This window comes from Falco naumanni, chromosome Z (genome assembly GCF_017639655.2).
Source record: "Falco naumanni isolate bFalNau1 chromosome Z, bFalNau1.pat, whole genome shotgun sequence".
Lineage (NCBI taxonomy): Eukaryota > Metazoa > Chordata > Aves > Falconiformes > Falconidae > Falco > Falco naumanni.
In genome coordinates, this window is record NC_054080.1 from 30,881,466 (window position 1) to 30,909,064 (window position 27,599).

General features: G+C 41.3%; 1 protein-coding gene across 1 annotated transcript in view; it reads left to right on the plus strand.

The window, feature by feature from the left end:
- CPLX1 (complexin 1) overlaps window positions 1-16,573 on the plus strand; it is a 115,640-nt gene extending 99,067 nt beyond the window's left edge. Inside the window, exon 4 of the mRNA XM_040580760.1 lies at window positions 11,680-16,573. Within this exon, the coding sequence (XP_040436694.1) occupies window positions 11,680-11,877 (198 nt within the window). The 3' untranslated portion in view covers window positions 11,878-16,573. The remainder of the gene's footprint in view (window positions 1-11,679) is intronic.
- The last annotated feature ends 11,026 nt before the right edge of the window (window positions 16,574-27,599 follow it).

Genomic DNA, 27,599 nt, shown 5'->3' on the forward strand with positions numbered 1-27,599 from the left:
CAAATCTACTATCTAATGGAAGAGTATAATTGAATGGAACTGCCCCTCACAGTGCTGAACTACAGCAAGGAGTGTAAATTTAGTTGGAGCATGTTTTCAATCATGTAGAACAATATCACTTCCAGAATGCTTTCTAAATTCCTTTTTTGATCAGCCACGATGAGCTCTGTTACCTGCTGCTTTGCTGGTAACACATGCCTACATATTCAAGAGCACTTTTTAGTGCACTACAAAATGCCAAGGACAACCTAAAGTTCATAACAGCAAGAGCTGACATGCTCACAGAGAAATAGATGCACCATGCTAGAAACAAAACTGGCATTCAGCAACTGTTTTTTTCAAAAATCTGCTTTTAGTGGCTCCCAGAGATTTGCAATGAGATCAAATGCACAGAGATGACATAGTTTATCTACTGAGAGCTGAACTTGAAATGAATCAGCCATTTAGGGTTCAGTCTGAATTTCAGCTGGCTTCAACCTACAGACTGTTAAAGTGCTTGTGATCAATAAGGCAATGAAACGATGAACCCTAGCAAGCACAAACCTAGCAATGCAGGATGATAATGATTTCTAAGCTTCATGAGCAGTCAGTGAGTTTCCTGTTCCCCTGGAGAGGAGATTTCTGTTGGCAGTTATCTGCATCTTCACCATACTTTGCCCTGTAAGATAAAGCTGACGACTCATCCTGCGGTGAACCACTCTCATCCACTGGAGCGTTTGTATTAGATTCTTGCTGAAACACAAGCCCAGACCTACACTGACTTGACTAGAGTTTTCAAAATAACACTAAATAAAGCAAAAATATTAATTAAAAAATAATTTTAAAAAAGCTTTTCACATATGATAAAGAGAGGCTAAGGAAAATAAACAGTTATATCAAATCTAAATTACTGCAGCATCCTGGGAAATTAATTTTACCAGTGTTGTACTAAAAGGAAAGCTTTCATTTGGCGAAGGAACAAATTACAGGAGGCAGGAAGGAGGAGGAACAGCTTATACTCCATGTTCTGATCTTCCAAAATGCACACATAAGCACAGATATATCCTACGGATTTATTTATGCTTTCAGATACATAGCTGCAACCTAAATTCTTCTAAACTTATACAAGCAACTGCATTTGCACATTCCAGGGTCCCTCCCATTGGTTTCTGGGAAGTTTGTGGGTTTTTTTGTGAAAAACCTAAATGCAGACATTGGAAACCCAAGATATCATATCATACCTTGGCTAGGAGTGCACCTGCTCTGCGTCACTGGAAAATGCCTCTGTTCTTATGGGAATCTTCTGCAGCTTGACCTCATCTTAGTGATCATAGAGCAAATCTAAATTTTCGCTGTAACCTATACAATTAAGCTGTAATTGTTAGTGGGGAATATGTAACTTTTTTTCTTATTATCCTGTCTCAGCTGCTTTGAAGGATAGAATTGACCCAGACTTTCCTAATTGAAGCTGTGAGTTGGGTTCTAGGGGAGAGATTTTCCCGATGCCCTAACAGGCTTCGGAGTACAATATGTTACAGCACTTATCTTGGTTCCTGTGGTCATGAGTTACAGTAGTGATTTCAGTCAACACTCCAGGTACCTAAAATCAATATTTTGGAGACTCTGATCCTAAGGTCTTTCTTATGAGTCAGGTATTATTATTATCTGCTCACTTTAGAGATTTCTCCTCTATTTACAAGACAAAGTCTTTGCTATTCAGCAGTAATTTAATTACATCCACTCCTGAAACTTCCTAAACCACATTCCCTCTCACTGAGGCTGACCATTATGCATTAGGGTGTTGTTTTAATATGGATGCCTTGTACACAAGAGGAAGCAAATTAATATATTTGCAAACACAGATAAAACATGTTTTCTTCTCAGTATTCTGAAAAATTCATGATATGTGATACCTATGCCTGTTCTTTCTCATAGTCTTGCTTACCAAAGAGGACTAAATTTGTTCACAAATTGTAGTTCACACCACTTGAATGTAGTAATGGGAAAGAAGCATTTTTGACTGGGACAGCTTAGCATAGTCCAAGCAGTTGAGCAGTGAGCGAGATGGAACTGGCTGGAACTCATGGAAAAAAGGAGAGTGGAGAGTTTACCCCTTTGAAAGAAGGGGCAGGCAACTAGGGAGGACCATAAGGATGTTGCAAGGTTATGCAGGGCAAAGATTAGAGAGGCAAAAGCCTGACTAGAACTCAGGCTGGCCACTGACATAAAAGAATTTTTTTAGAAATATATGAGAAACAAACAGGGACCGACAATAATCTCCATCCTTTATTGGATGCAGTGCAGAACATTGCAACAAAGGGTGAGGTACTTCATGCCTTCTTTGCCTCAGTCTTTAACAGCCAGACCAGCTTTCCACTGGGTACTCAGCCCCCTGAGCACCCAGCAGACAGGGACAAGGAGCAGAATGAAGTCCCCACAGTCCAGAAGGAAATGGTTAGTGACCTGCTGCTCCACTTAGACATGCACAAGTGTATGGGGCTGGATGGGATCCACCTGAGAGTACTGAGGGAGCTGGTGGAGGAGCTCACCAAGCCACTTTCCATCATTTATCAACAGTCCTGGCTAACCAAGGAGTTGCCAGAAGGCTGGAGGTTACCCAGTGTGATACCCACCTACAAGAAGGGCAGGAAGGAGGATCCAGAGAACTACAGGCCTGTCAGTCGGACCTTCCCCAGGGCTCAGTACTGGGGCCAGTCTTGTTTAATATCTTTATCAATGACCTGGATAAGGGGTTTGTGTGCACTGTCAGTCAGTTTGCAGATGACACCAAGTTGAGCAGGACTGTTGCCCTGCTGGAGGTCAGGAAGGCTCTGCAGAGGGATCTGGACAGGCTGGATCCATAGGCTGAGGCCAGTTGCATGAGGTTCAACAAGGAGGACAGCTGGGCCCTGCACTTGGGTCACAACAACCCTATGCAATGCTACAGGCTGGGGCAGAGTGGCTGGAAAGCTGCCTGGTGGAAAAGGACCTGGGAGTGTGGTTGACAGGTGGCTGAACATGAGCCAGCAGTGTGCCCAGGTGGCCAAGAAGGCCAACAGCATCCTGGCTTGTGTCCAAAATGGTGCTCAGCAGGACAAGGGAAGTGATTGTCCCCCTGTATTGGGCACTGGTGAGACCATACCTCAAATCCTGAGTTCAGCTTTGGGCTACTTACTTCAAGAGGGACATATTGGTGCTGGAGTGTGGCCATTGAAGGTTAACAAAGCTGATGAAGGTTGTAGAGCACAAGTCTTTTGAGTGGCAGCTGAGGGAACTGGGGTTGTTCAGTCAGAAGAGGAGAGAATCAGTGGGGACCTTAATGCTCTCTACAACTACCTGAAAGGAGGCTGTAGGCAGGTGAGGGTCGGTCTCTTCTCCCAGATAACAAGCAACAGAACAGGAGGAAATGGCCTCAAGTTACGTCAGAGGAGGTTAGATTGGATATTAGGAAACAATTTCTTCACTGAAAGGTGATGAAGCATTGGAACAGGCTGCCCAGGGAGGTGGTGGAATCACCATCCCTGGTGGTGTTTAAAAGATGCGTAGATGTGGTGCTTAGGGACATGGTGTAGTGATGGATTTGGCAGTCCTGGGTTGAAGGTTGGACTTGATGATCTCAAAGTTCTTTTCCAATCTAAATGATTCTATGATTACATTGAAATGGCACTTTGCTTCAGCAACCATAGTAGATCAAGGCAAATCAAGTTTCCCATCTCTCTCTCTTAACCAGAAATGTCTGGTCCTACCGTCATTGAGATCAATGGAAAGATTCCCTTTAATCTGATCTTAGAGCAAATTCACAGTATCTTCTGTAACCAGGAACCAGATGCAGCTCTGTTTTCACTTACAGTTACATAAACAGTAAACATTAGACAGATGTGTGATTACTTCCAATCAAGGTAAAGTAGCAAGGCTTGTGGAGTACAGAACAGATCTGCTCAGGAAAGCAGGACTTTATGTTCTACGGTCTCTGTTGTGGGACCGCAGAAAAGCAACTTTTATGTCTATTGATCTGGGCAGCACTGCTCTTGGATGCTGGGAACAATGCGTATTCCCACAGGAACATGTTGCAAACCCACAGCTGATCAGCATGGAAAGCAAGTGTGTGGTTCTCAGGCAGCCACGTTGCCATAGGGGAGAATGTAGTGACTGTCAGATTCCCCTGGTGTCACCAGACAATGCTGATGAGACGCTGATGAAGATCAGATGAGACCTTTGAAATCCACATCTGCATCTGGTCTGTTTGTGTTGCAAGTGGAAAGGCACATGTAGCCACAGGGAACTTGTGGGGAGATGGAGCCTTAGGTGAGGTAAAGGACTCAAAGGACAGCAGCCATGTCTACAAACAGCATCTGCAGGAAACCTGGCTGAAAAACTGACAGTCCCCAGTCAGATGGCTTGGGAAGGTCTGTTCCAGTAGAGATGAGGCACAAAGCAGAAGCTGCTCATATATCCATATGTCTGCCTTTGCACCTAATTGCCTGCTTCCTGAAGTTTTGTTGTCCTCTTTTCTCTCTGTCTGCCACCTGTCTCTTGAGTTGCGTTCCTTCTCGGCTCACATGCAATTGAACAATGTAATTTAGGACTGCAGTTTCCTCGTTGCATTGTTCTTCTCCATTATTAATCAGCCTTCTTCCACTAACACAGACCCCACACCTCGAGCCCCAGGCAGGTACTGGAGACACCCAGCACTCTCTCTCTGACCTTTTATTCTCTACCACAGCTGGAAAGTTGCACATTTCCCCATGTGGCACGTTGTGATTCTTTATTACTCTTCATAAAGCACAGAGACTATCCAGGATCAGCATGGCTGAGCTACCTGAGGCAGTCTGGGTAGTTCTAACTTTGTATCGCAGAACTTAAATGGATAAATTGAGGGACAAAAATAGTGTCCTCCTTTCAAATATCTTAAAAGCCCTCCACAGAAGTTTTCTTGGGACTAATCCTCTCCCCCTCTCCATAGCAACTCCTTGGACATCAAGCCAGGGATAAATGAACTGACCAGAAGGACAAGGAGACCCACAAAACCAAACAAACAAAAAAAGAAACATGAATGAAATCAAGAGATCCCTAATATTGGGGTGGAAGAAGACCCAGTGCACATTACTGGGCCAAGTCCACATCCAAGCAGGTCTGTGTGCTCAGAACAGAGTCCTTGGGACTTTGGGTTTCAGCACTGTCATCTCCTGCAGGAAAACCCTTCTCTCACTCTGCAGCATCCCCAACTCAGGGGTTTGGAGGGAATAGATGTAGGGGAAGAAAAATATGCTGTTTCCATTGCCACATAAACACACAGCAGCACTCTCACCACAGAAAGATCTGTAAGCAGTGCTGTGGCATCAGTAAAAAGACAAAACCACAGTCCATCTCAATGGCAGATACTTTCCTAAGCCTCTAGCTGAACACTGCCTTATTGTTACCTAAAATTGAAGCAAAAAATGTGCTTGGCAGCCTGCTTAGTCACAGAGAGACCAATGAAATTGTGTAAAAGACTTCAGGCTTGTATAAATTAAATACATATGGAGTCTTTTTCTGTACCGCAGACTCTCACAGTTGTAGAGCTAAAGGTCAGAGCTAAACCCTGCTTGTTGCTCTCAATTTGTTTCAGTCCTACATATAGTTCTGGCAGAAGGTTCCATGAGGTAATGATGGAAAGATCTTAATTAGGCTGGTATTCTCTTTGGTAATGGAAGAGAAAAAAAAAACAACAAACCACCAACCGCAACTCAGCACATATAATAAATGAAGCTCAGAAGGACAAATGAAAGATAAATCTTTTTTGCAGTAGCTGTGTCTTTTCAGTTTTCCAGATTATTTTCTTTTAAAAAGGCATTTCAGAAAGAATCAGGTTGGACATGAGGGGAAGTATATTATTGTAAAGGGTAATCAAGTTCCAGAGCAGGTAAGAGCTCTTCACCAGCTGAGGTCTCTAAGAAAAAGACTGGTTTGGGTCAAGTTAACCCTTGAGGTGGAAGGGTGGGCCAGTTGCTCTCTCAGTGTCTTCTCTAAGCATATGCTTTCAAGTCTGGCTGATAATTTTGTTCTTTCTTTATTCTGTTGTGCATTGGAATGTGAATTAAATTTAATAGTCAGGGATGTTTAAGAAAAGACAAGGTCTCCCCTTAATTAGTATATGAAGCAGGATAAGGAACAAGCACTGAAGTCTCTAGGTACCTTTTAAAAGCTCAGATGGTAAATAAAATAGTAATTCCAGAGATGGCTATATCTGCCACACCTGTTCAGGCACCTGTTCAGTACTACCAGTAGCTACAAAAAACCACAGGGGAGAAAAGTTCTCTGAAGGGAAATGTAACCAACATCATTCATATACCCAGAATCTAAAGCTCAGTGTTAGCTAACATGCAGTATTATTTCTTGGGATGCAGACTGAAAACCAATTTTAAGCTCTCAGAGCACCTTGGGAGGGAAAAGCATTTCCAAAGTGAAAGAAAAGCAATGTTTTCAGCTGTCCGCAATGAAAACAACCAGTCATGAGCAATGCCTAGCACCATGGGTGGTGCACAGCTGTGTGGCGGGGTTCCTGTATACATACCTCTAGATTTCCATCACCCAGATGCAGCCATAGAGGAAGAGACTTGGTTGACAGCTGTTAACAGCCACAGAAAGTGCTGGCCAGACAGGTCTACCTAGGGCGTGCTGTTGCATTATAAAATTCCTGCTATCCAAACCTGCATGAGTTTAAAATAGCAAGGCACTACAACTTTTACTTGCACCCACTGCCTGCTGTAGGCTTCACATGCACATCCTAAGTCAGATGAACTTTGCATTAGTCAGACTTGTGAACACACCAAGCTGGCCAAGGAAACAGGTTTCCTTTCTCTGCTTCAAGGACCTTTGTTTATCTTCTTTACTTGCCCTGCAGCTGCAAGCCTGAGCTGCCAGGCAGCTGTGCAGTACTAAGAGCACCAGTCCTCATTCCATGTTTATCCAGGTATTAGGAAGGAAGAAAAGTGTGCAGTGAAAATACCCAGTCATGAAAGAAGCTTTGACTATGCAAGGTATATACATAGCTGTATTTAATAGTTTATGGAGACTGTAAAATGTTGTAGTTCAATCATGACAATAGCAGATACAATTCTGTAAATAACAGTAATTATCTTAGCAAGTAACTATAATAAATTTAGCAGCATAAAATCATGGTAAATATTAGTAGCGTAATGTTATGGTTATTGTGTTATGGTAAACCCAACCTGCTAAGGTCAGGAAGACCACTCTGTTGGTCTTTTGAATTCCCAAACAGAGTATGGGAGTACCAGGGGCATCCTGCCTGGCACGTTAATGGAAAAGACGTTCGTCTTGGAGGCAGTTCATTTTCACTCCAAGATCCTCTGCACTGATAATCTCCTGCTGGTCCCAGCATGAAATCTTTGAATTGTCTTTGTAACCTCCACAAAACTCCTTCTGTATTTCCTTAGCTAGTCCAGATAAATCAGTTATTGTTCCTAAGGAGTCAGTACTAAATCTGATCTAAAGGTAACCACTCACACCTTGATTGCAGCTGTCTTCCTGGACAATTTGTTCCACAACTGACCCATAGATCAGCAGTTATGTCTGCAAGTGCCTTAACTGAGGTGTTACTGCTTTAATCATTCTGTGGCCTAGATATTTACTAGATAGATAGGTTCAATTTTAGCAAACAGTGGTTAGCTCATCATAAGAAATGTTAACCATATTTTTGGTGAGTTGACATTTTAGCTGCAGGTCCAGCTTCACTCAATAGTCCTTGACACTCTTACTGCCATTAGAGTTAGATTGAATTACCAGCATGTTTCTAGATCATGTACTTACTTTGGCTGCCGGTTGAAAGCAGAAGGAACAGGGAAGGGAAGAGATGGGGAGGAAGTTGATGGCATTGCGAGTCTAGTCTTTTCCTGACATGCAGTTGGTAAGCGTGGGGTATACCAAGGGCCATGGCATTTTTTTCCCTACTCTTTCCATCTAATGAATCAGAACTCCAGCCTGCTGGTATTTCACCAACATGTGGTCCAGTGAAAACAATCCTTATGTGACTGCATAGTAATGACTTTAGGACCAGCAAGGTGGCTCACGTACTTAAAATGTTTCAGTAACTTGTTGGGTTAGGTCCATGATTCTGCATTATTAACTATATGGTGGCATGAGCAAAGGCCAAGCAGATAATGATACAAATACAGCCTCTGATATTAAACTTTGGGGTGGACCTTAAAAAAAAAAGAAAATGTTCTCATCCTTCATATTTTTTGGAGGTAATGCAACATTTCCCATCCTCAGGAAAGCCAAAGTACCAAACCCATCATTTTTAGTTGTGTTTTTTAAAAGTATTTGTTGACTTCACCTAAAAGGTTTCATGTGAAAACACTAAGATTTTTAAGATTTTGCTCATATTAAGACTTTTCATTCTATAATTTGATTTCCTCTGAAACAATTTCAAACATGAAAAATGCTATTTTATTCACCTATGAATCATCATAGCATTATATTTTCATTAATATAAAGCATTACAAAATAGCACAAAGTTTAAATGATAACACTGATTCCTCAAAACTGATCCTTTCTTGTAAAAATTGTTTTTGATGCAATGTCATATTTCTCCAAGAGAAGAATAATTCTGTCCAAAATAAATTTATGTTTGGGTTTTGCATATGTGCTAGGGGGAAATGACTCATTTCCACATTTTGTAGCATCATTACAGGTAGGAACCACAAAAAATTAATATCTCTACTTGGCATTTGTGACAGTAAGCTGGAACAATAGAGTCTGGTTTTCCTTAATACCCTTTTATAGTGAAAAATCTCTTCCCAGGCCATATATTGCTCTGTTCTGCAGCTGTCCCGTAAGACTGGCCATGCCTAAGGTCTGTCTACAGCTGTGCAGAGGGCACTCAGCAGAGGCTTCCTAAGGAGATGTGTCAGCACACGCTGACAAGTACAGTGCTAATTCCTCCATATAACCTTTGAGCTTCCCTCTGTCCTAGCACACAGGAGCACTTGAGTGATTGTTTTCCACAGTTTCCAGTGGCCTGGATGTTTGTTCAACAAGTTCATGAGCTAGAGAATCAAACCCCCAGGAACTGATACTTATTTTTGAGATGGAGAATTTGAGAGCATGAAGGGGACCTGTGTGCTACTATGATTTGTGTTGTCTCCACTACTGCTGTTCTCATCTAGCTGGAAAAGGAAGGTAAAGGCTGTAGATAAATTACAAGAATCACCTAGAGGAATCTACCTGTGACTTGAGAGGGAGAGACAGTATCACCCAGCCATACAGATTGTCCACAGCCTAGCAGTATATGTGATTCCCCGTGCAGTGGTTGCTGACCCTATGCTGGATCTTCTTTGTGGTTGATGTTCAGCCCTGTAACTACAAGTTGATTAAAAGTTTCCTTTGCCTCAGAGGTGAATGAAGACATCATTTGTTTGGAACATCTCTCCCATGAAATCTGGTGTGACTGGCATCCACTAGGTATAAAAATCTTAAGACAAATGTTCTTAATGAGCATTTTGGCTTGAAAGAATTGACTTACAGAACTAGGGATTTTTGAAGTTATTGGTTTCAACCTTGCAGGCTGTCATCCTAAATCTTAATGATGATGGAGAAAGGAAGAAAAAATGCTGCCTTTGCTCAGAAATGTTTAGGATTTTCTTGTCAAATCCAAAAGCCCTTTGAAATCAGAAAGTCATGACAGCAACAATACATTTTTTGCTTTAGTGGTAAACAATTTGGTCTATTCTTAATGGAGAAAACAAAGAGAAAATAATGAAAAGAGCATCTACTTCATGTCTATTCGGCAGTACCATACTATCGATACTAGAAAATACTAATTATTTTGTACCAACATAATTCTTTGATACTTTTGAAATCATACATAATTTTCAAAGTTTTTTCAAGCTTCTTTATGCAAGATATTTTTCTGGCCTTTGCATGAGTTTAAGTTAGTTACTTTATGGTTTTGATATTCTGAGAGCCATCTTAATTCCATTTGGTGCTTTAATTAAAATTTAGGCATAAGTAAAGGAGTAGCTTTTACAGAGTAATAATTTTGAAGCTGATGGCTGCTACAGCAAACCTGAATGCCTTTCCTCTTCCTCACAAAGGTCAAATACCTCTCTAATGTAGCTGAAGTGAAACGATTTTAAGTAATTGTGCAGATGCTTGTGAGGTCACTGGTGGCTGACGAGCTGATAAGCAGTAGCTGGCAGGTGCGAGCAGACATAAAGGTGCCTGGCTAGAAATGATCGAAAGGAATGTTCCCGCCAGTCTGGGAAATGTAAGCTTGGGGACCAGAAACATCCTTCCAATGTACAGCTGGACACTGAGAAATGGAACATCTCCTGAGACTGCACTGATGATCACAAAATCAAGAAAGTTTAACCTCCATTTGTCATCAAAGAAAATGGAAACAGTCTGGGAAATTTGAATTGGTCTGAATAAACAAAGCAGACCTCTGAGCAACCTGATCTAGTTGAAAATGCCCCTGCTCATTGCAGGGCATTTGGACTAGATGATCTTTAAATGTCCCTTTCAACCCAAGTAATTTCATAATTCTGTAATATAGAGGGTAGTTTGCAGGTATCCTAGTTGCTGTAGATTTGCATGTGACAGTTTAAATTGATTTTTCTTATCATATATCAACATAATCTCCAAAATTTCTGTGCAAATACTTATGGAAATTGCAGCAAAACCTGAGAATTACTGAAATGTTTGAAGGCTAAGTAATGATGAAGATTGGTGGCACAGAAATTGTTTTCCTTGGACATGCCTTCAAACTAGCAGTTGGAAAGAAAGTCCTAATCATTGTGGGAGCTGAGATACTACAGCACTTCTGTCCCTAGTCTGATTCACTCATCCACATCTTTACTCCTCTATTAAATCTAGCATTATGAATATAAAATCATAAAATGAATTTCTGGCTACTCATGTAAAGTCTTAGTAGCATGCCTTTAATTCTTAATGGGGTAGGAAATTTCAGTTATCTGAATTTCTACTCACAGGCTTAAGGGTGTTTCTCTTCAGACAGTATGAGTCAGCTTTACCCCCAGATGTACAGAGTTCAGTGTGCAAATACAGACAGTTTCTCATGAAGGTTTATTTTCACTAAGAGGTGTTCCTGTCCACCTATACCAAGAGAATGGGTATGAGGTTGTATAGGATATCTCCCACATGAGAATATCTAAACCAGTCCTTTTCATTGCAGTATGCTTGTCTGTCCTATCCTGTTTGCTTTCTTTTGTTCATAATTACTTTTTTTCTTGAAGTTTTGCCATATCCATTAACCTTTACTATAAAATGCTGCAGATGGAATTTCAAAATCATTTCACATGATGAATTTGAGCAGCAGTCTTGTTAACAGAAAAAGAGAAGGATCAACACCAGTAGAATACCATGCCAAAACTTAAACTAACCCAGCTAGCATTGTCTTTGCTAGGCTCATGGCTGTATAGTCCCAAATTGTCTTCTTTGCTTGCTTCTGAATGATCTGAGCAAAAGACCATCTTGTCTTGTGAAAGCTGTCCATCCACTGGGATGTACTTAGGAGTGAGTTGTTAGGATGGATAATTTGGGTGTCTGTGTAAAAGACCAAAAGCAGAATATTAACAGCGATGTTCATACTGCAGAATAGGAGGCGCCATGTGTGGTGGCTGGCTTCATCAGTCATCCTGTTCAGTGGGTGACTGGCAATGTGTTCTCTCTCCCCTGCAGTATGGGATAAAGAAGAAGGAAGAAAAGGAAGCAGAGGCCCAGGCTGCACTGGAAGCTAATGCTGAAGGAAGTCTGACGCGCCCAAAGAAGGCAATCCCTCCTGGCTGTGGGGATGAGGAGGAAGAGGAAGAAGAGAGCATTCTAGACACAGTCATCAAATACCTACCAGGGCCTCTGCAGGACATGTTCAAGAAATAATACCTGCAGACTGTTAGATGGGCATAAACAGTACTGCAAAGGATTTCTCTTTTGCCCAATGGGGATTTACAATCTTGCCATCCATCATGCAGCTCCCCCCACCTCTGCCCGTACTGCTCACTAGGAATCCCTTTGCTTCCCATTCCCTTCTGACTGCCTCTCCCTTCCCTCCACGCCAAGACTCATGCATTCCTTTTTTGTACATAGTCACATCCAGTAGATGCCTCTGAATGGATGTAAAGATTAAAAAGCTGCAGACTACACAACTTTTATTATAAGCCATAGTACTATGTATGTTAAATAAGGCAACTGTACATTAAGCATAGAAAAGGAACAACCTCACATGCATTTCCATCCAAAGCAGGAAGGAGTGTTCACTGAGTGTGAACAGTGGCCTCTTTAATTTTCTTTAATTCTCTTTTTATTATTATTGATAATAAAATCAGTCATCATAATTATAAATGTTCTTGTTGATTGGCTTACACTAGCCATTTGATGTTAGGCACATCTGCCCTTGGAAGGAATATCTCAGTTCTCCCATGGAAGCAGAGCTTTTCTGTTTTAATTCCATGACTGGCATAAGTAAGAGATCATCTGTAAGGTAAATCATGCATGACTTAACTGACATCACTCAGACCTGTTCAAGAAGTGAGTCATCTGCCCTCAGATGGTGGTAGAAGTTAAATGCCTCAGAATCTAAGCAAGACTCATGTTACTTTGGGAATTAGCCATACACTTAGCTTGAAAGAGCAGATTTGGTCATACAGTTGCCATACAGAGAGCTGAAACCACAGGAGAGTGCATGGTGCTGTGGTAGAGGACCTCTTCAACCCCTTTGAAGCCAATGACCAACTACACAGGCTGCTCTGATTAACTAACTTTCCTCTTTCTGCCCAGTGCCATATTCAGCTGTCCCATTCCCAGCAGTGCTTACAGAATGGATATTTGGGTTCAGGTATATTGTTGCAACTGTGACATGCCCACCCCTTCCCGCAGTGTGTGGGAGAGTGCAGTGGTCTGAATTGTTAGCCATGGCCCTGGAGATCCAGAAATCCTGAGTATGCCTGCTATGTATCATGCTAAATTGCTGCATTGCCTTGATGAGGACACTTATTTTTCTGCCCCACCCAGCTTCTCCAACTGTGAAAATGTGGGTTCCAGTCTCTACCTACTATAAAGGCATAAAGTGAGGATGCTTCTCCATTGCTGTGCAGGAGCTAATTGATATTGTAACAGTGTGTTACATCCCTTGATGCTAGCAGGGTGGGAGGAAATCTCTCTCACTACTATCTTTGTTGCCTTTCCCAGACACAGATACAGAGGGCTTCTCAATACAGCACTGTAGGTATTGAGTAACTGCATAAGATAAGCCAAATTCCAAATTCTACTGGAGATCTTGGCTTGCTAGTGCATACACAGACTCACATACATAGACTCATTTTGAACACAAAGCCTTGTGATCAGCTGTCTGGCTTGTCATATGAAGAGCTGATCCTGGAGTTTTTGCATTTGGCTAGGTCTCTGTAGTTGCTGTTGTGAGAGCATCATGCTATCTCAGTCTCACATAATCTTGTCAGAGAATCGGGGTTTGTGTGGCAGAACTAGCATAGCTTGTCATGGAACAAAATTTTCCTAAGGACATGGAAGAAATTTGGAAGCAAATACATGCTTTCTACTGACCACAGAAAGGAAAGCAATCTCAGACACTTCATTATGTACCTAAATTAAGCATCTAACTTCGGTGGAACTTCTTTCATTCATTAGTTCAGTGGAACTGAGTTAGGCAAACATCTCAGAATGAGAAATTTTTAAAGATAACTATCATCTTTTCAGGTAAGCAGAAGAAACCTGCACTATGGTTAAGGCAGTGAGCTTGTGAACTCTGTGCCTTTTAGCAGCATCTCTCATAACAGGGAAAAATATTATGAAAGAGAAGAAATATGTTTATTTTGCCCTCCTCATCCAGTTCTTATTCAGGTATGATAGTCCTTGCTTCTTTACAAGTGATTTTAGCCAAGGTGGAGGCTGAGGAGGTTTGGCTGATCTACAAGTCAGAACCAGCTCATAAATGTGCAACTTATTTCCAGCTGGATCTACAAATAAGGCATGTTCATTCATGTACAAGCTGCCTAAACTTCCCAGAGGAAAAAGAAGGCAGGTTTTGCTTTTTTGGGTAATCTTCCCGGAGGAAAAAGAAGGCAGGTTTTGCTCTTTTGGGTAATGTCAGTGGTTTTTTTTCCCTAACTTTTATTTAAAGCAAGATAAGTGTACCCCCCCTATGACTTTAATGACCCAGAGTACTCTTTATTTCTGAATCAGTGCTTGGGTATAGCATAGCAGTGTTGAGCAATTTACCTTTTTCTAGGGAGAGTGTCCTACTCACCCCATGCAAATTCAGGAACTAGTAATCTGAGTCTATTCAAGTAAACCTCAAAAAACTGAAAACTCTTCTTCTGTCACAAAGGCAGCAGCTGTATTTGATGATCCTGCCACAAAGGGAACTAAATCCAACACCCCTGAAAGCTAAAAGGCAGAGGCTGGCTCTTTGCTTCAGCCACTTATTGGTAGTGAAATCTAACCCAGATCACACTGACACACTGGCATCAATACTTTTGAAATGTTCTGACTAATCTCTGTGCCCTGCATCTCATAATACATAAGCAGAACCAGCAGAAATTGTCCCTACTAAAAAAAAAAAACACATCCATTCATATTTTCTCCTGGCCTTGTGCTGGAGAACTCTGCAAACAAACAACGAGGATGAACTCATTTTGCTTTACATTGGCCTTTTTCTACCACTTGCCTACTGACCTTTCCCCAACCTCCACCATTGACTCACTTCCTCATCCATCCATATAGTGTTCCTGACACAGAATCAGAATTTTTCTGCCTGATGTCCTTGCAGAATTTTGCTGCCAATTGTTTATTTTCACACACCACCTCCCTGGCAGCCTGATATGCTGTATGTGCACATATGTGGGGAAGACAAGGAAAAGGGAGAAAAGAGGGAGAACAGAGAAAAAGGATGAGTGATTGGTATTATTTGTGCTAACTGTGCTAACTGCCTTAGCAGCTGAGTGATTGAATTGGCAGATCTAAGTTGGATCTTGTGCTCAAATTTCATAAGCAAGTACTGCTACCCCTGGGCTCAAAGCATTAAAAATACTCCTTTTGTGAAATGAGCTTCATGAGCATCTTGATCCAAACCCTGAAGAAGGTCATAGGAATTCTGTGCTGAGTTTGTTAGGCTTCATGCCAGGCTCACAGAGCAGGAGGGAAAGGGAAGGTGATTTATTAGATGTTGTTTGCTGGGTCTTTTTCATTATGGGAGCTGCCCAGCCCAGCCATGTCTCCACTTCGTACCTCAGCACTCCATATCCACAGCAGCCCTTTCTCCATGGACAGCAGAGAGTTCAGCCAGGTGTAAGCTGGTATTCCATTCTAATTTTCCTTTTCTTTCAATAAAGGAACATGACAGATCTACCACAGGTACTGCACAGATTTTGCTTGGCTTTGCCTCACATAACTTTTGGCACCTTGCATGCATTCTGGACCTCTCCTCAAGTCATTCTACTGTCCCCAAAGTGCCTAAGCCATGCTGAACAGACTTGAGAGCAGGCACTCTCCCCTCCCTTCTACCCACCCATTTCTCTTTCCACTCTGAACTGGCAACATGGGACACAGACACCTCTGGCTCATGTATGGATGTGAGAAGCATTGTCTCAGACATTTTCCCCCTCAGCACTCAAGCAGATGTCAAAGCACTTAAACAAGACCAAAGAGAAGCATGGTTCATTGTTTAGATTCTGAATATCTCCTTGTCTTTCCACGCCATTGTTTTATTTGTATCACTGGTCTGTTCAATCTCAGGTATATGAGGTCTTTTGTTTTTTTAACTATTTTTTATTTATACAGAAAGGTTGGTGGCTAGACACTGCAGCCAGTTTCCTTCACAGCTCCAGGACCTTACTGGTTAGTAAAAAAAAAGTCAAAGGGCCTCCGCATTTGGAGGGTAAATGATTTAGTTTGCCATTGACCTTGTGAACTCACATTTCTATTTAGAGAAAGCCATATGAAATCAGACTGCAATATTAATTATGAATGCTACTCTTGTGTTTAAAATAAATGAAACAAAATATAAAATCATGTGCTAAGTCACTTTGGCATTCCTCTGTCTGTCTCTAGTACCATGCGTTGGCTTAGGTCCCTCCCAGACCCTCTCCTTCATCAAGAAAGACCATACCAATGCTGCTGAATACACCTTTTTGGCAAGCTTACTGTGCTAGAATAAGCATTGTTAGAATATAGCTGTTGTGACCTTCACATAACGTCTTATGTATCTGAAAGTTGTATCTGTTCGGCATATATGTTATCAAGGTAACTGTTTCTTCATGCATTCAGTTAGTAAAATGTTTTGGTACGGTCATTTAAAAATTGCTTGTTTTCTCTCTTTCTCTCTCACACACAGAGAAAAATTCAACTTAGCCATGCATTTTCTAGCAGAAATGCTCCCCAGCTTTCTTTCAGATGCATGCAGTACTCTCCAAGCAACTAGAAGATAATCTGAAGTAGAGACTTTGTGAATGTGGATTTCGTTTGTTATTTGCCTGCTACTTTTTCCTGCATGATGTGGGTAAATGGTATTATGTTCTTTTAAAATGGAATCACAGCCAATAAAAAACCCAGTGATTTCATACACATTTTTGTATTGCTTTCCTGTGAAATTCCTACCAAGCTACACTTGGAAATCAAAGTATGTATGCTGATACATAAATAGAGTGGTAGTAGAATCAAGGAGAAACATGGCTGTTATTTGAATGAATATGTTCTTTTTTGTCAAAAACAGTGGTGAGGTTTGACAACTACAGTTGATTCTCAAATTTGAAATAAGTTTTGCTATTACAAATTAGTTTTCCTTAGGAAGGGCAGAGCAACATTTCATTGAATGAAACGCAGGAATCTAGCTATGGTTTAGTGAGAATATGTTTGGATCTTAAACCGAAAATGGTAAAAAGCTGATTTGCAATGACATCAAATATGTCTCTGGATCCAGAATTTGTGATATATACAAAACTGAGTGGCAAGCTACACACAGCTAAGCCTCTTGCTCAGGGATAAATCAGGAGTTGTTACATTCAGCATAAAAGCATTGCATCATGTTAGAAAAAGGAAGAGAAACAACCATACCTCCCATAGGAAATGCTGATACCCATTCCTCTCGGAAAGCTCTTCCTTACGGCCACTGCATGGTGGTACTTTTGGGGTTTTTTTTGATAACAGAAGCAGCCACAGGACTGTCACAGAGATCAACCCGTATTATTTACATCCCATAACATCTACTCAGACTTTGAGCCTAGCACTGCTAAGGCCAACACATGCTAATGCTACTGCAACCTGTAAGTTCAAAGGCAGGCTCTTCATTTACTCAGAGTTCCAGGTGACATCTGTGTTTGAGGAAGATAACTGGACAAGGAAGCATTTTTCATTGGATCTCCTAAGAACAGCCAGTTCAAGGGAACCAAATAATCATATCAGATCAGTGTGGTGGGGAGACAGGGTACAGATGCCAAAGAAGGAAAGCAGGTGAGTTTGACAGTCTACATTTTGCAATGGAGGTAAATTATTCTTTGGAAACAGCTTCTGCCTTCTAATTAAAAAGATACAGAAGGATAATTCTAGTGGTTAACCTGGTGCAGTCTACATTTTCCCACTTTAAAAGTATGCTTTGTCAAGTAAAACATTCTCCAGAGGAGAACAAAACAAAAAGAAGTCAGCAGGCACACCATGAGTGGTTCTGGTGAAAATCACTCCAGTTACAAAGGTGCATTACTGATCTACTTCTCACACAGAGAAGGCTCTCAGCCTTCACTAACAGCAATGGAGGCACAGACTACACGCTTGGGGCAGATAATAAACTTCTAAATGAAAAGATGAGTGCAATGGTAATCACCATTGGTTGTGCTGAGTAAGTCCATTGTAATGGTTTAATTTCATTTTCTTCTATGGATGATCTAGGCCTCATAAAACTTCCTTTGCAATTGGGACTTGAATGAAGGCTACTGGACAATGCTGGCACAGCGTCGTCCTATGTAGGTCCCAGGAGGTATGTGGCAAACACCATCAGCCCCAGTTTAAAAATCTCAAGCAATATTTTTTATTTTCCCTCTCCAACTGTTCCTCCTCTCTTCAGGAAAAACAAGGTTACAACTCTATTGGGCTATTCCCTGTTGAAGACAGCTGTGCTACGGCATGTCTCTGGTGATTTTACAGACAGCTTGAGTTAAGTGCTGAAAGCACAGTTGAGAAAGACAAATGGCTGGAGCATGTGATGCCAAATACCCATGCTTTCTTGAGCCTTCAGTATTTAGAAGGAAGCAAAATTCTGCTACTAATGTGTGATAGAAGCAATTTTTTCATCTGAGATTTTCTTTCTTCCCAAACTGTATTTCTATACTAGAGGATCAGATATAGCAGTGTATTTGGCAAGATCTAGCTGCAGCAACCGAGGGTGTTTTGAGTCAGAAAATGACTTCTTTAAAACCTATGTGGTGAACATTTCAGTTGGGCTATGAGAGGGTTAGACAATGACAAGCAACAACTGCCTGACTGAAAATTCAGTTCAGTTCTATTACATTTTTAATGAAAAATTATTTTTAAATTTACACAAAATGGAACATCACCTTTCCAATTTGTCAGTACTGGTGTAAGAAGTCAAACCCAAGTAAAAGTCAGTCTGCATGAGAAGGGAGAATGTGTACTGAAATGGAGTTAAAGTATTAACTCTATATTCTGTTTCAATTTTCACTTCATGGGTGCTGAAAATAGCCAAAGTATGTGTGCAGCCACCTCAAATTTGGTTACGTAAGCCATCATCCTGAAATCCGTGCATGGTTGGGCTGGGATTCTTTATTATACCAGTTTCATAGCTTGATAAGCTGTGAATTTTCTGCATACATGAACCCAATATCTAGCAGCTCTTTTTTAAACTGTTGAAAATAAGACACCTTTCCAGGTTTCCCTACCTTATCAACAACTGAACAGATGCTCATCAGATACTTACCCCTCAGCCACAAAGAATCCTTTTTTTTGTGAAGTCTGAGCATGGCAAATCTCAGACAAAATGTGAACATTTTGGCGCTAATGCATTTACAAATAAATATGTTAATAGAGATTGACTCTCTGAAGAAATATCTTAGTGCTGAAACTCATCTGGGAGACTTGGGGAAAAAAACCACAACTATTATTTCTTTCTAAGTAATATCTGAAGAAAATCCAGCACATCCATTGCACGCAACATTGCAACTGTTAGCAGACCACCAGCTTACAGGTTGAAAGCCCTTCTTAAGTAGATGATTAAATAAAGAATTGGGTTTCACAGTACTAAGTGGGGATGAGAGGCAAGGCATTTGGAGGTTTTCACATCATGTTACAGTGTAGCATTAGGAAGCTCCTAACAATAATTTGTTTTTACATTAAAAAAAAAAAAAAAAAAAGCTCCTTCATTCTTTGTGGATTTACAGCCATTTTTAGCATGCATATGAGCCAGATTAGCTTAATAGGCTATGACAAAGAGAGGAAAAATAAAATGTCCACTATGCAGTTAAAATCATGGGCTGGCAGATGGCGATTGTTCATGTGTTTTTTAGGTCAGCTCAGCACAGCTCTGCACTACATTTGGGAGCAGAAAAATGAGAATAGAACATTTCAGTAGAAAATTCCTAGGCAGTTTACACAAGTCCTCTTACTCACCAAGGTAGTGAGGAATAGCTCAGCACGAACACTACAGTCATGCACAAGAATAGGATGTGGAAAGCAATCCCTGTGCAAAAAGCACAATGGAGAGCACTGCCCGGTTATTAAAGTCTAGTTCACCTGCGTGAGAAGAAGCTAGAGCTACAGAGCTCTTTGTTTTCCCCCACTGGTGAAGTGAGGATAATGATGGTGACACTGACCCCTCTTTGAGATGTCCCAGTGAGACATGCTGTTCTTTACATAAGCAGCCTTCTCTGAGGACTCTGGCAACTCAGATGTCAACAATATCCAAGGAATGTGTGTCAGAAAGACTCTTGGGAATGATGAGGTGAAACAAATGGAAAAGTTCTGATGAACCAAATGTTACTTTAGGCTATGACCCCACATAAAATTAGTTAGAGCAGCCTAGGTGATAGTCAGATTTTTAATTGCATATATTTTTCAAATGGAAATTTATTAAAGTCCACTACATACTTACATGAAAGTGGAGCACAGAGTGCCACCTTAAAGATAACTACGCTTCATAAGCAGCTTAGCAAACGAGAGAGACATAGTCAGTTCACTACAAGTAAATGTTCATCGAGGATAAAGCTTACTTACCTGCTGTTGACCTGCCCCTTCCCCCCCCCCCCCCCCCCCCCCCCCCGCCATGAACCAATCTAAGCCTCTTTAAAGCTGACCATAGAGTGGCCATTATTCACTTACGTTATTTTTTGTTTCTCAGAGACTGCAAGTGTTTAAGTGTTTTCAACTAAAAAAATTCCTTTGTGCCCTCATTTCCTTTCTCAAATGCTGAGACAAGACAGTCTGGCCTTAGGCAAGGCATTCGGTGGATGTTGCATGGGTGGCAAATTAACACTCAGCAGAAATGGAATGTTAAATATCTCACCATGAGCTTTTCTTCCAAGTCAAGAAGTTCTCTGAACTAAGAGTATTTACTCTAGTATTTTACTCACTTGTTATTATCATAATATTCCCAGACCAAAGATCCTCCAGGAAAAGGAATGAAGACTAAATTCTTGGCTTGTTTTAAAAAACAAAAAAACAAAAACCCAAAAAAACAGATGAAGAATAAACTTCTTAAGACTTTCCATATTAATAAGTAATGTAAAAGGATTAATGAAGAGCAAAAATTTTGCAAGTCCTCTACCTGCCTTTCCCACCAGTAGCTCAGAGCAAGGGCTCAGGAGAGGTTGTAGTCATCATGGAAAGCAATGCTTAGGGCTGAACAAATGCAGAGTTCATTGTGAGTGATGTCCCATAGTCCCATGGCTGAGAGTAGTCACTGTCAGGTACTGAAAGTCTCCATTTAAGACCAGGTTCCCCATGTAAGTAGGCTCGGCTACATCCAGGGTCTCAGATACAGTACCAGCTGCTGTCAGAAAAAGCACAGGCCTGCCACCCAGAAGACCTCCTGTGCCATAACACTGTTGTCTGGTCAAGAGACCAGAAAGGAAAAAGCAAGAATTGTACTGAGAAAGTGAGTTAACGTGCTAAAACACACTTCCCCACTGATGACTGTAAAAGCCTTCTTAAACCCTGTCTGTTCTGGCTTGTAAATCTCTGGCTTGGTTCTGTGCAAAGAAAGTACCCAGATTTTATGATTAAGATGACAAAAAAAAAAAAAAAAAAGTGAGAAAAGGCAGAAACAGACTAGTAGTGATGTGGCATATGATGGGACAGGGAGTGGCTGCTCAGCAAGCCTGAAGGACTCTTGAGGTGCTCTGGAGAGACAAAGCTGGGGTAAACATTGATCCCTCTTTCCACAGTTTGTGAGTGTCTCTGCACGGCCACTCTTGACAGTGCTCCAGCTTGCTGCACAGTGAGGGACTTGCAGTGTTCCATAAGCCTGGGAACTCAGGGCTTGACTGTAGGCATATCGGAAGCACTGACCAGAGCCAAAGCATTATGTGTTCATTTCTCATGTCAACTAAACTCTGCCAGAAAACTGATTCACCTTCCTTGGCCAGCATAGAAGGCCCATTCCCAGCTCTGTCTAGTGACTGCAAAGCAACACATGGCCATCTCAAAAGCACAAGACTCTAGCTCCGACATACTTCCCTTTCCAAACTTATCTCCTTTTTCCTGGAAAATGAAAATATGAAAAATTTTGAAGTGAAAATATTTTTACCAGCTCCACCTTTACGTTAAATAGGTCTTACATTTCCATTGCCACATTTGCAGGGTTCATTCCTTCTGTGCCTCTCTGCTGATGTAGAACTGGGACCCCTACCCTCACAGTGCCCAGTTCATAAGATTAGTAGCTTCTTTGTTTCCTTGCCCCTTGTGCCAGCCATCTCAGGTATATTGATAGACTTTTCCCAGGATGAGAAGAAGCTGATGATGAAGGAGTTTCAAGCAGTGGAATAGACAGCTCTGCTTGGCCTTCTTCGACAGCTTTTCAAGCTGATGTCCGAATTTGTTCTGAGAGACCACCTCAGAAGCTGCACACTGCACCAGCAGGTTTCCCAAATGTCAGCGGAACACAGAAGATCAGTGACAGCATGCAGGACTTTCATATTTTGCTTCCTGTTTCCTTATCTCCTTCCCTACTACCCTTCCACACCTCCTTCAGTGGTCTACCTAATGGTAGCCTGACTCTTTGGTTACCAATGCATTTGGTGAGAATCTGGGACCTTGTTCAACTTTTGGGGACCAGAGGGCCAGGAAGGAGGTTTGAAATCCTTCCTAACAGATATGACAACTGAACTCTCACTGAGATTCCACATTGTTGAGTAAAAATGCCAGGACATTCCTTGTGCCTTGGGGCCTAGCTTTTGCTGGGTGGTAGGTTTAAGAAATATATTCCCAAGCCAGGTTAGCTCCAATTCTTTGCCAAGAGTGAGTGCCTCACCCAGGCTCATGCAGCATTTTTATATGCAGTCACCATGGAGTGTTCAGAGAAGAAAGATAACAGCAACATCTATAAGCTTGTATTTGGAGATAATGCACAACTTTTCCCCTGTGTGTTGCTGTTTGGCAGAGTACAGCTGGCTCTGGTCCACCCTAAGTCTGTGCAGGCATTTAATGCCACTCTGGTTCATTAATTGATGGAGACTTAAGCTTACATCTTTCACAGACTGTTTTGCTACTGCCAAAAGACTTTGGCAGATGACAGTGAAGAAACTCTATTCATGCTTCTCCAAGGAAGACATCAATAATCTAGGGAGGGAAAAAAAAGCAATTCTCTTCTTCAAGAGAATTAATTATTCCTAAGCTTTCCGTGGTATTAGGACAGTGTTATAAGAATGTGATAAAAAATGACAGACCAACATGAAATTTACTCATATTAATAAGCCTGAAGCTGGCTTGACTGTTGAGAAATTAATTTTAATTGATTCATCAAAGAATGGTCTTTCTCTACCATTTCCCAGTGGGTTCAAAGAGACACTGATCTGACAAAACCACCCAATGCATAGAAATCTGCTTTGCTTAAACAAAAAATGCACTACATAAAAAACCAGATCTGTAAGTTTAGAGCACCTCTGGGCAGCACTGGGACCATGTGAGCAGGCATGATCTCAACATGACTATGTTACTCTCTCGCTATCTCAGATAAGCCTTTCTTCAGCAGGGTTTAATTGAAATGTGTCACAAATTTCCTTAAGCCCTCCCTGCTGTGGTCTCAGTGAAGGCCAGAATGACATCCTTATTGCTGATCATGGAAGAAAACTCTCCATCTCATCATGCTTGCAACAGCAGCTTGCAGACTGCCCTGCCCAATTTCTGCAGGAACACCTTTTGTTACTGTTGGAGCAAATGGAATGCCATCTTAGGGACACTACTAAGACCTATCAGTACTGTTAGGTGTCAGTGTAATGTAAGATGTCATACCTTTGGCTGACAAATAGCTTGATACAAGACAGTTCTGGAAAATCTCCCTTTACCTTCTCTGAAATTGACAGTCTCTGCTAGGGGCTTAACATAACTCCAAGCTGCATGCACAGCAGTTCCCCTGCAAGTGGTAGCCATCACACCAGCCGTCTACATGAGCATAACAGAAGTACTTGTGTGAGGATCAGCCTGATTCTCAAAAGCTTCCCACTTTCACTGATTCTTCGTGTTTATGGAGCAACCCATTCCCCTTCTGCCAAATAGAAGCTGTAATCCTGTAGCTGAACACCTGCCATCCTATGGCAGCAGGTGCATGGGCAGAATGAGATACAAATGACAGTGTGACTAGAAAAGAAAAGGGAGGACCAGACAGCACTGGGAGACTACTAGCTTTTGCAGGCTGGCTGCTAAGGACAAATTTCCTTCCAAGGACATGTTGGTAGTACTCCAGCTGTGTCATGCCAATATGCAGGAGGATGAGCTTGTGTGAATTGTTGAGGCAGAAGGTAAATGGCTATGGTACACCATTTAAACTGCATTCCATACAGTAGGTGTTCCCTCTGTAGCTCCCTGCTCTTAATCTCCCCTTGCGGCCAGGCTTGCTGTGGAAATGTAGTTTTAGGAAGAGAATACACGATTATATGTCTCTATAAGTCACCAGATGCAGCTTGGGGCTTCTTTGGCACAAAGTTTCCAAGGAAGCAGAGAAACAAACCTCCTCATTTGGAGTAGTGCAAGGAGATATAGGACAGGGTAGAGCAGAAGATGAGGACATTGAAGAGAACAAGGTTACTTCTATCCTTGGAGTCCTGCACATTTTCTGTGAACATATCCTCTAATGATAAGAAGTGAGAAACTCAAGCTCCAGCTAGCAAATACTTTCCCTGCCATCTTCCCAAAGACCAGATCTATCAATCTACTTGGCAGTTACTCAGTTCTTTTAAATTCAGGCTTAACTATAAAGCACAATCTAATTTCTAATAATATTACCTGTGAAACTGTAAAAATTGAACTAATCACCATTTTTTAACCTCTACCTTTGAAGTCTCCCACATGCAAACCCCACAGTGAAAAGCCAATGTTTGCTAACAGTGAGAGTGTTGGGTAATACACAATAACCAGACCATGTCCTCTCTACTTTAAAATAACTCACAAATGCAATAGCCACTATCAAGCACCGGCATTTTAATAGCAATCACCACAGAAGAGAGTCCAGTGGGGCCACAACATTTGAGGCAGGCATTACTTTGAAGTGTGGCACTACAGCTCACCAGGACTTTTAATTCTGAGGCTAGACAACCTAAGCTGTTGAAAAACATAAAAAAAAAAAAAAAAAAAGGCAGCACAGTCCAACAAACCAGGTCTGGTTTTAATCATAATCACAGCTTTTTAGATGAAAACCTGTAGGCAAGCATGGTTTTGTCACTGTCAAACGACTGCATGGAACTAACAATTACAGCTGATGAGAGGAGTGGAGGAGCTAATCCCACAGCAATAAACACAGCCTTCAAAACTTCCCTCCCTTACTGAGGACAAGACTGCCTGAATGCTGGAGAGCTAACAGGAAGCTGCAGATGACTGCAATTGTCAGAGCTGGCTATAAGTGACTTTGACCCGTTGAAATTGCCCAGCAAGTCCACAAGGCATAAGGAGTTCCTGGGAGAAAAGGCATACACATACACACACACACCCCCCAGACACAATATCTCAGACCACAAAACCCCCACAAAGTTATGTCACAAACACTGTGTTCTTGGCTTGCAAAAGTCTGCTTTCACAGTAGCAAACTTGAGGTGAGTGCTTATTTTTCCACCAACATTTTCTTGGTTTTGAGACCTGCCTGGCAAAAGGTATTATTAGAACAAGGCCAAGATGCAGCATTTGCTGTCTCACCCAGCTCTCAGAATGCTATATGGCTGAGACCAAAAGAAACTGAATGATCACAGGAGAGAAGGAGGAACACTACTCTCTTCTTCACGTCCTTGGGGAAGCACTGGCTTGTTTCAGTGGTGGTGAACTGGATCCTGAAGGAAGGATGCTGAAGTGTCACTGGCTTGGAGTGAAACAAGTGGACTGGGAGCTAGGTCACCAGACTGGGATTTAGGTTGGCTTTTCTCTGCCTCTTCTTTTTGTTACCTTCCACCTGGAAGCTGTACACTTCACATCGATGTTTTGTTCAAGTGCTGGGTGCCACTGTGGTTTCAAATGAGACTCTCCCAGAATATAAATCGTGATATAGATCTATATTTAGATTGAAGAAGCAAACTGGCAAGAGAGCTGAACTTGATTTAAAAATAAAACAAATTAAAATCCACAGAAACTGGGATTTAAATCCTATGTAATGGATTAATTACTAGATTCCTTTTGCAAGAAAAAAGCCAACCACCTGAGACTTCAAAGAGTTTTTCTTTTGCAGGAACTATCAGAAAGAGGCTGGTTATAGATTTCAGACCTAAATATGAAATTTGCATGAATTATAAATGAAAAATATATGAGGGTTTCAAACTTTTAGACCTAGCAAAATGTTCAAGGGGATGCTTCCAGATCTAGAGAAATGTTGTTCTCTCATCTTTATGTTACATGCTGGAAGACAAGATTTGTACAACAGAATAAAAGCATGAAATTTAGGTCTTTAATCAATAACACTAAAACTATTAAAAAAAAGAGACATTCACAGTCAGTAAAAAACTTCACTGCTAAAGGCAGTACTGAGTTTTAACCACAGGCTTATTGTGCGTTATAATGTGATGCATACTGAAAAATGACAGTGCTATTTTAAATTGATGACAATACCAGAATACAGAGTTACAGAGCTAAGTGCAGCAGAACAAAGACAGGATCATGACTTAACAGGCTATAGAGTATGGGGTATGAAAACAGATAAAGAAAAGCTCTTGCATTTCTAATGGTGCAGATAGACAGTAACTTACTGAAGTTTCCTCTTACTAATTCATGTCTATTTAATTTTTGTGTTAAATATTAATTTCAGGGGTGTGAAATAATTTACAAAGTTATGCATGTGGTACTAAGGCAAAATTATATAATCCTTGGATAAGTTCACTTCTACAGCTTTCCTAAAGTTGACCTATGTTATTAACAGACTCCATGGAGAAGGTTTAGTAGAAGAGTATTTTTCCATGTCTCTCTGTAAACATTAACTGAATTAAAAACAAGTTTACAGGGCTGAAGAATGCTGTTAATATCTGTTAATATCTGTTGCTGCCAAGTGCTTGCTCTAAGCTTCTAATCAGTTAAAAAATCATATTTGTTCATTGCTTTTCAGAGCTTGCTTTCTGCAAGAAAATTCAATGAAGGTTCATGTGATACCTGTCTTACTTGCCCTGTCTTGGCTGCAATGTTCTGAGCTGTCAGTGCCAGCACTTCCAGCAGACAACGGGGCATCCTATTTCCTCCCTCATCAACTCTCACCCTGCTGCCTTCAGGTCCACTATGTGCTCTTTCTGAACCCCTTTTCAGCCCTGCTTCCTCATGAGATAAAGCCTGGTGGCTTACTAGAGGTCCAGTTTCTGTCATTTGCTAGTCCTCCCTTCCCCCAGTACTTGTTTGCTGGGGGGTTAACATTGCACTGGGATAACACTGGGCTAAGCAGTGGAGGCTAAGCAAATTCTGTCTCAAACAGCACCTGTGCTCAGTTCTCATCCCACAACAGAAGGAAGAAGAGGAAGCTCTTGCAAAGCAAATCAACACAGCATGCTGCCCAGGTCAGACCAGCATTGTGCCCAAGCTCATCTCACCTAGCTGAGAAAACTTTCTGAGGATACACTACACTCTAAGCATACGAAAAATAATTTCAAAGGCTGGGGCATTTACCTCTTAGAAAACTGAAAGACTGCAATGTCAGTCCCACAAAAATGTGCTCTGGTACTTTAAAACTTTAGACTGGAGTTTAAAGGATTCTGTTTCATCACAGATGAGAACATTTTCTGAAGGTTCTGCTCTATCTTTGGAGGGCCCTTTTTTCTAATTGTACTTCTCAAGAAAATGGTTAGCAAAAGCTCACATCATTTAATTGTGTAATGGCTGAAAGTAACTTCATACCATTTAGGAAAGACATCGGTTTAATCTGTCTTTTTTTCTTTTTTAATTAAATATGTCACAGTGATGTATTTGCATTA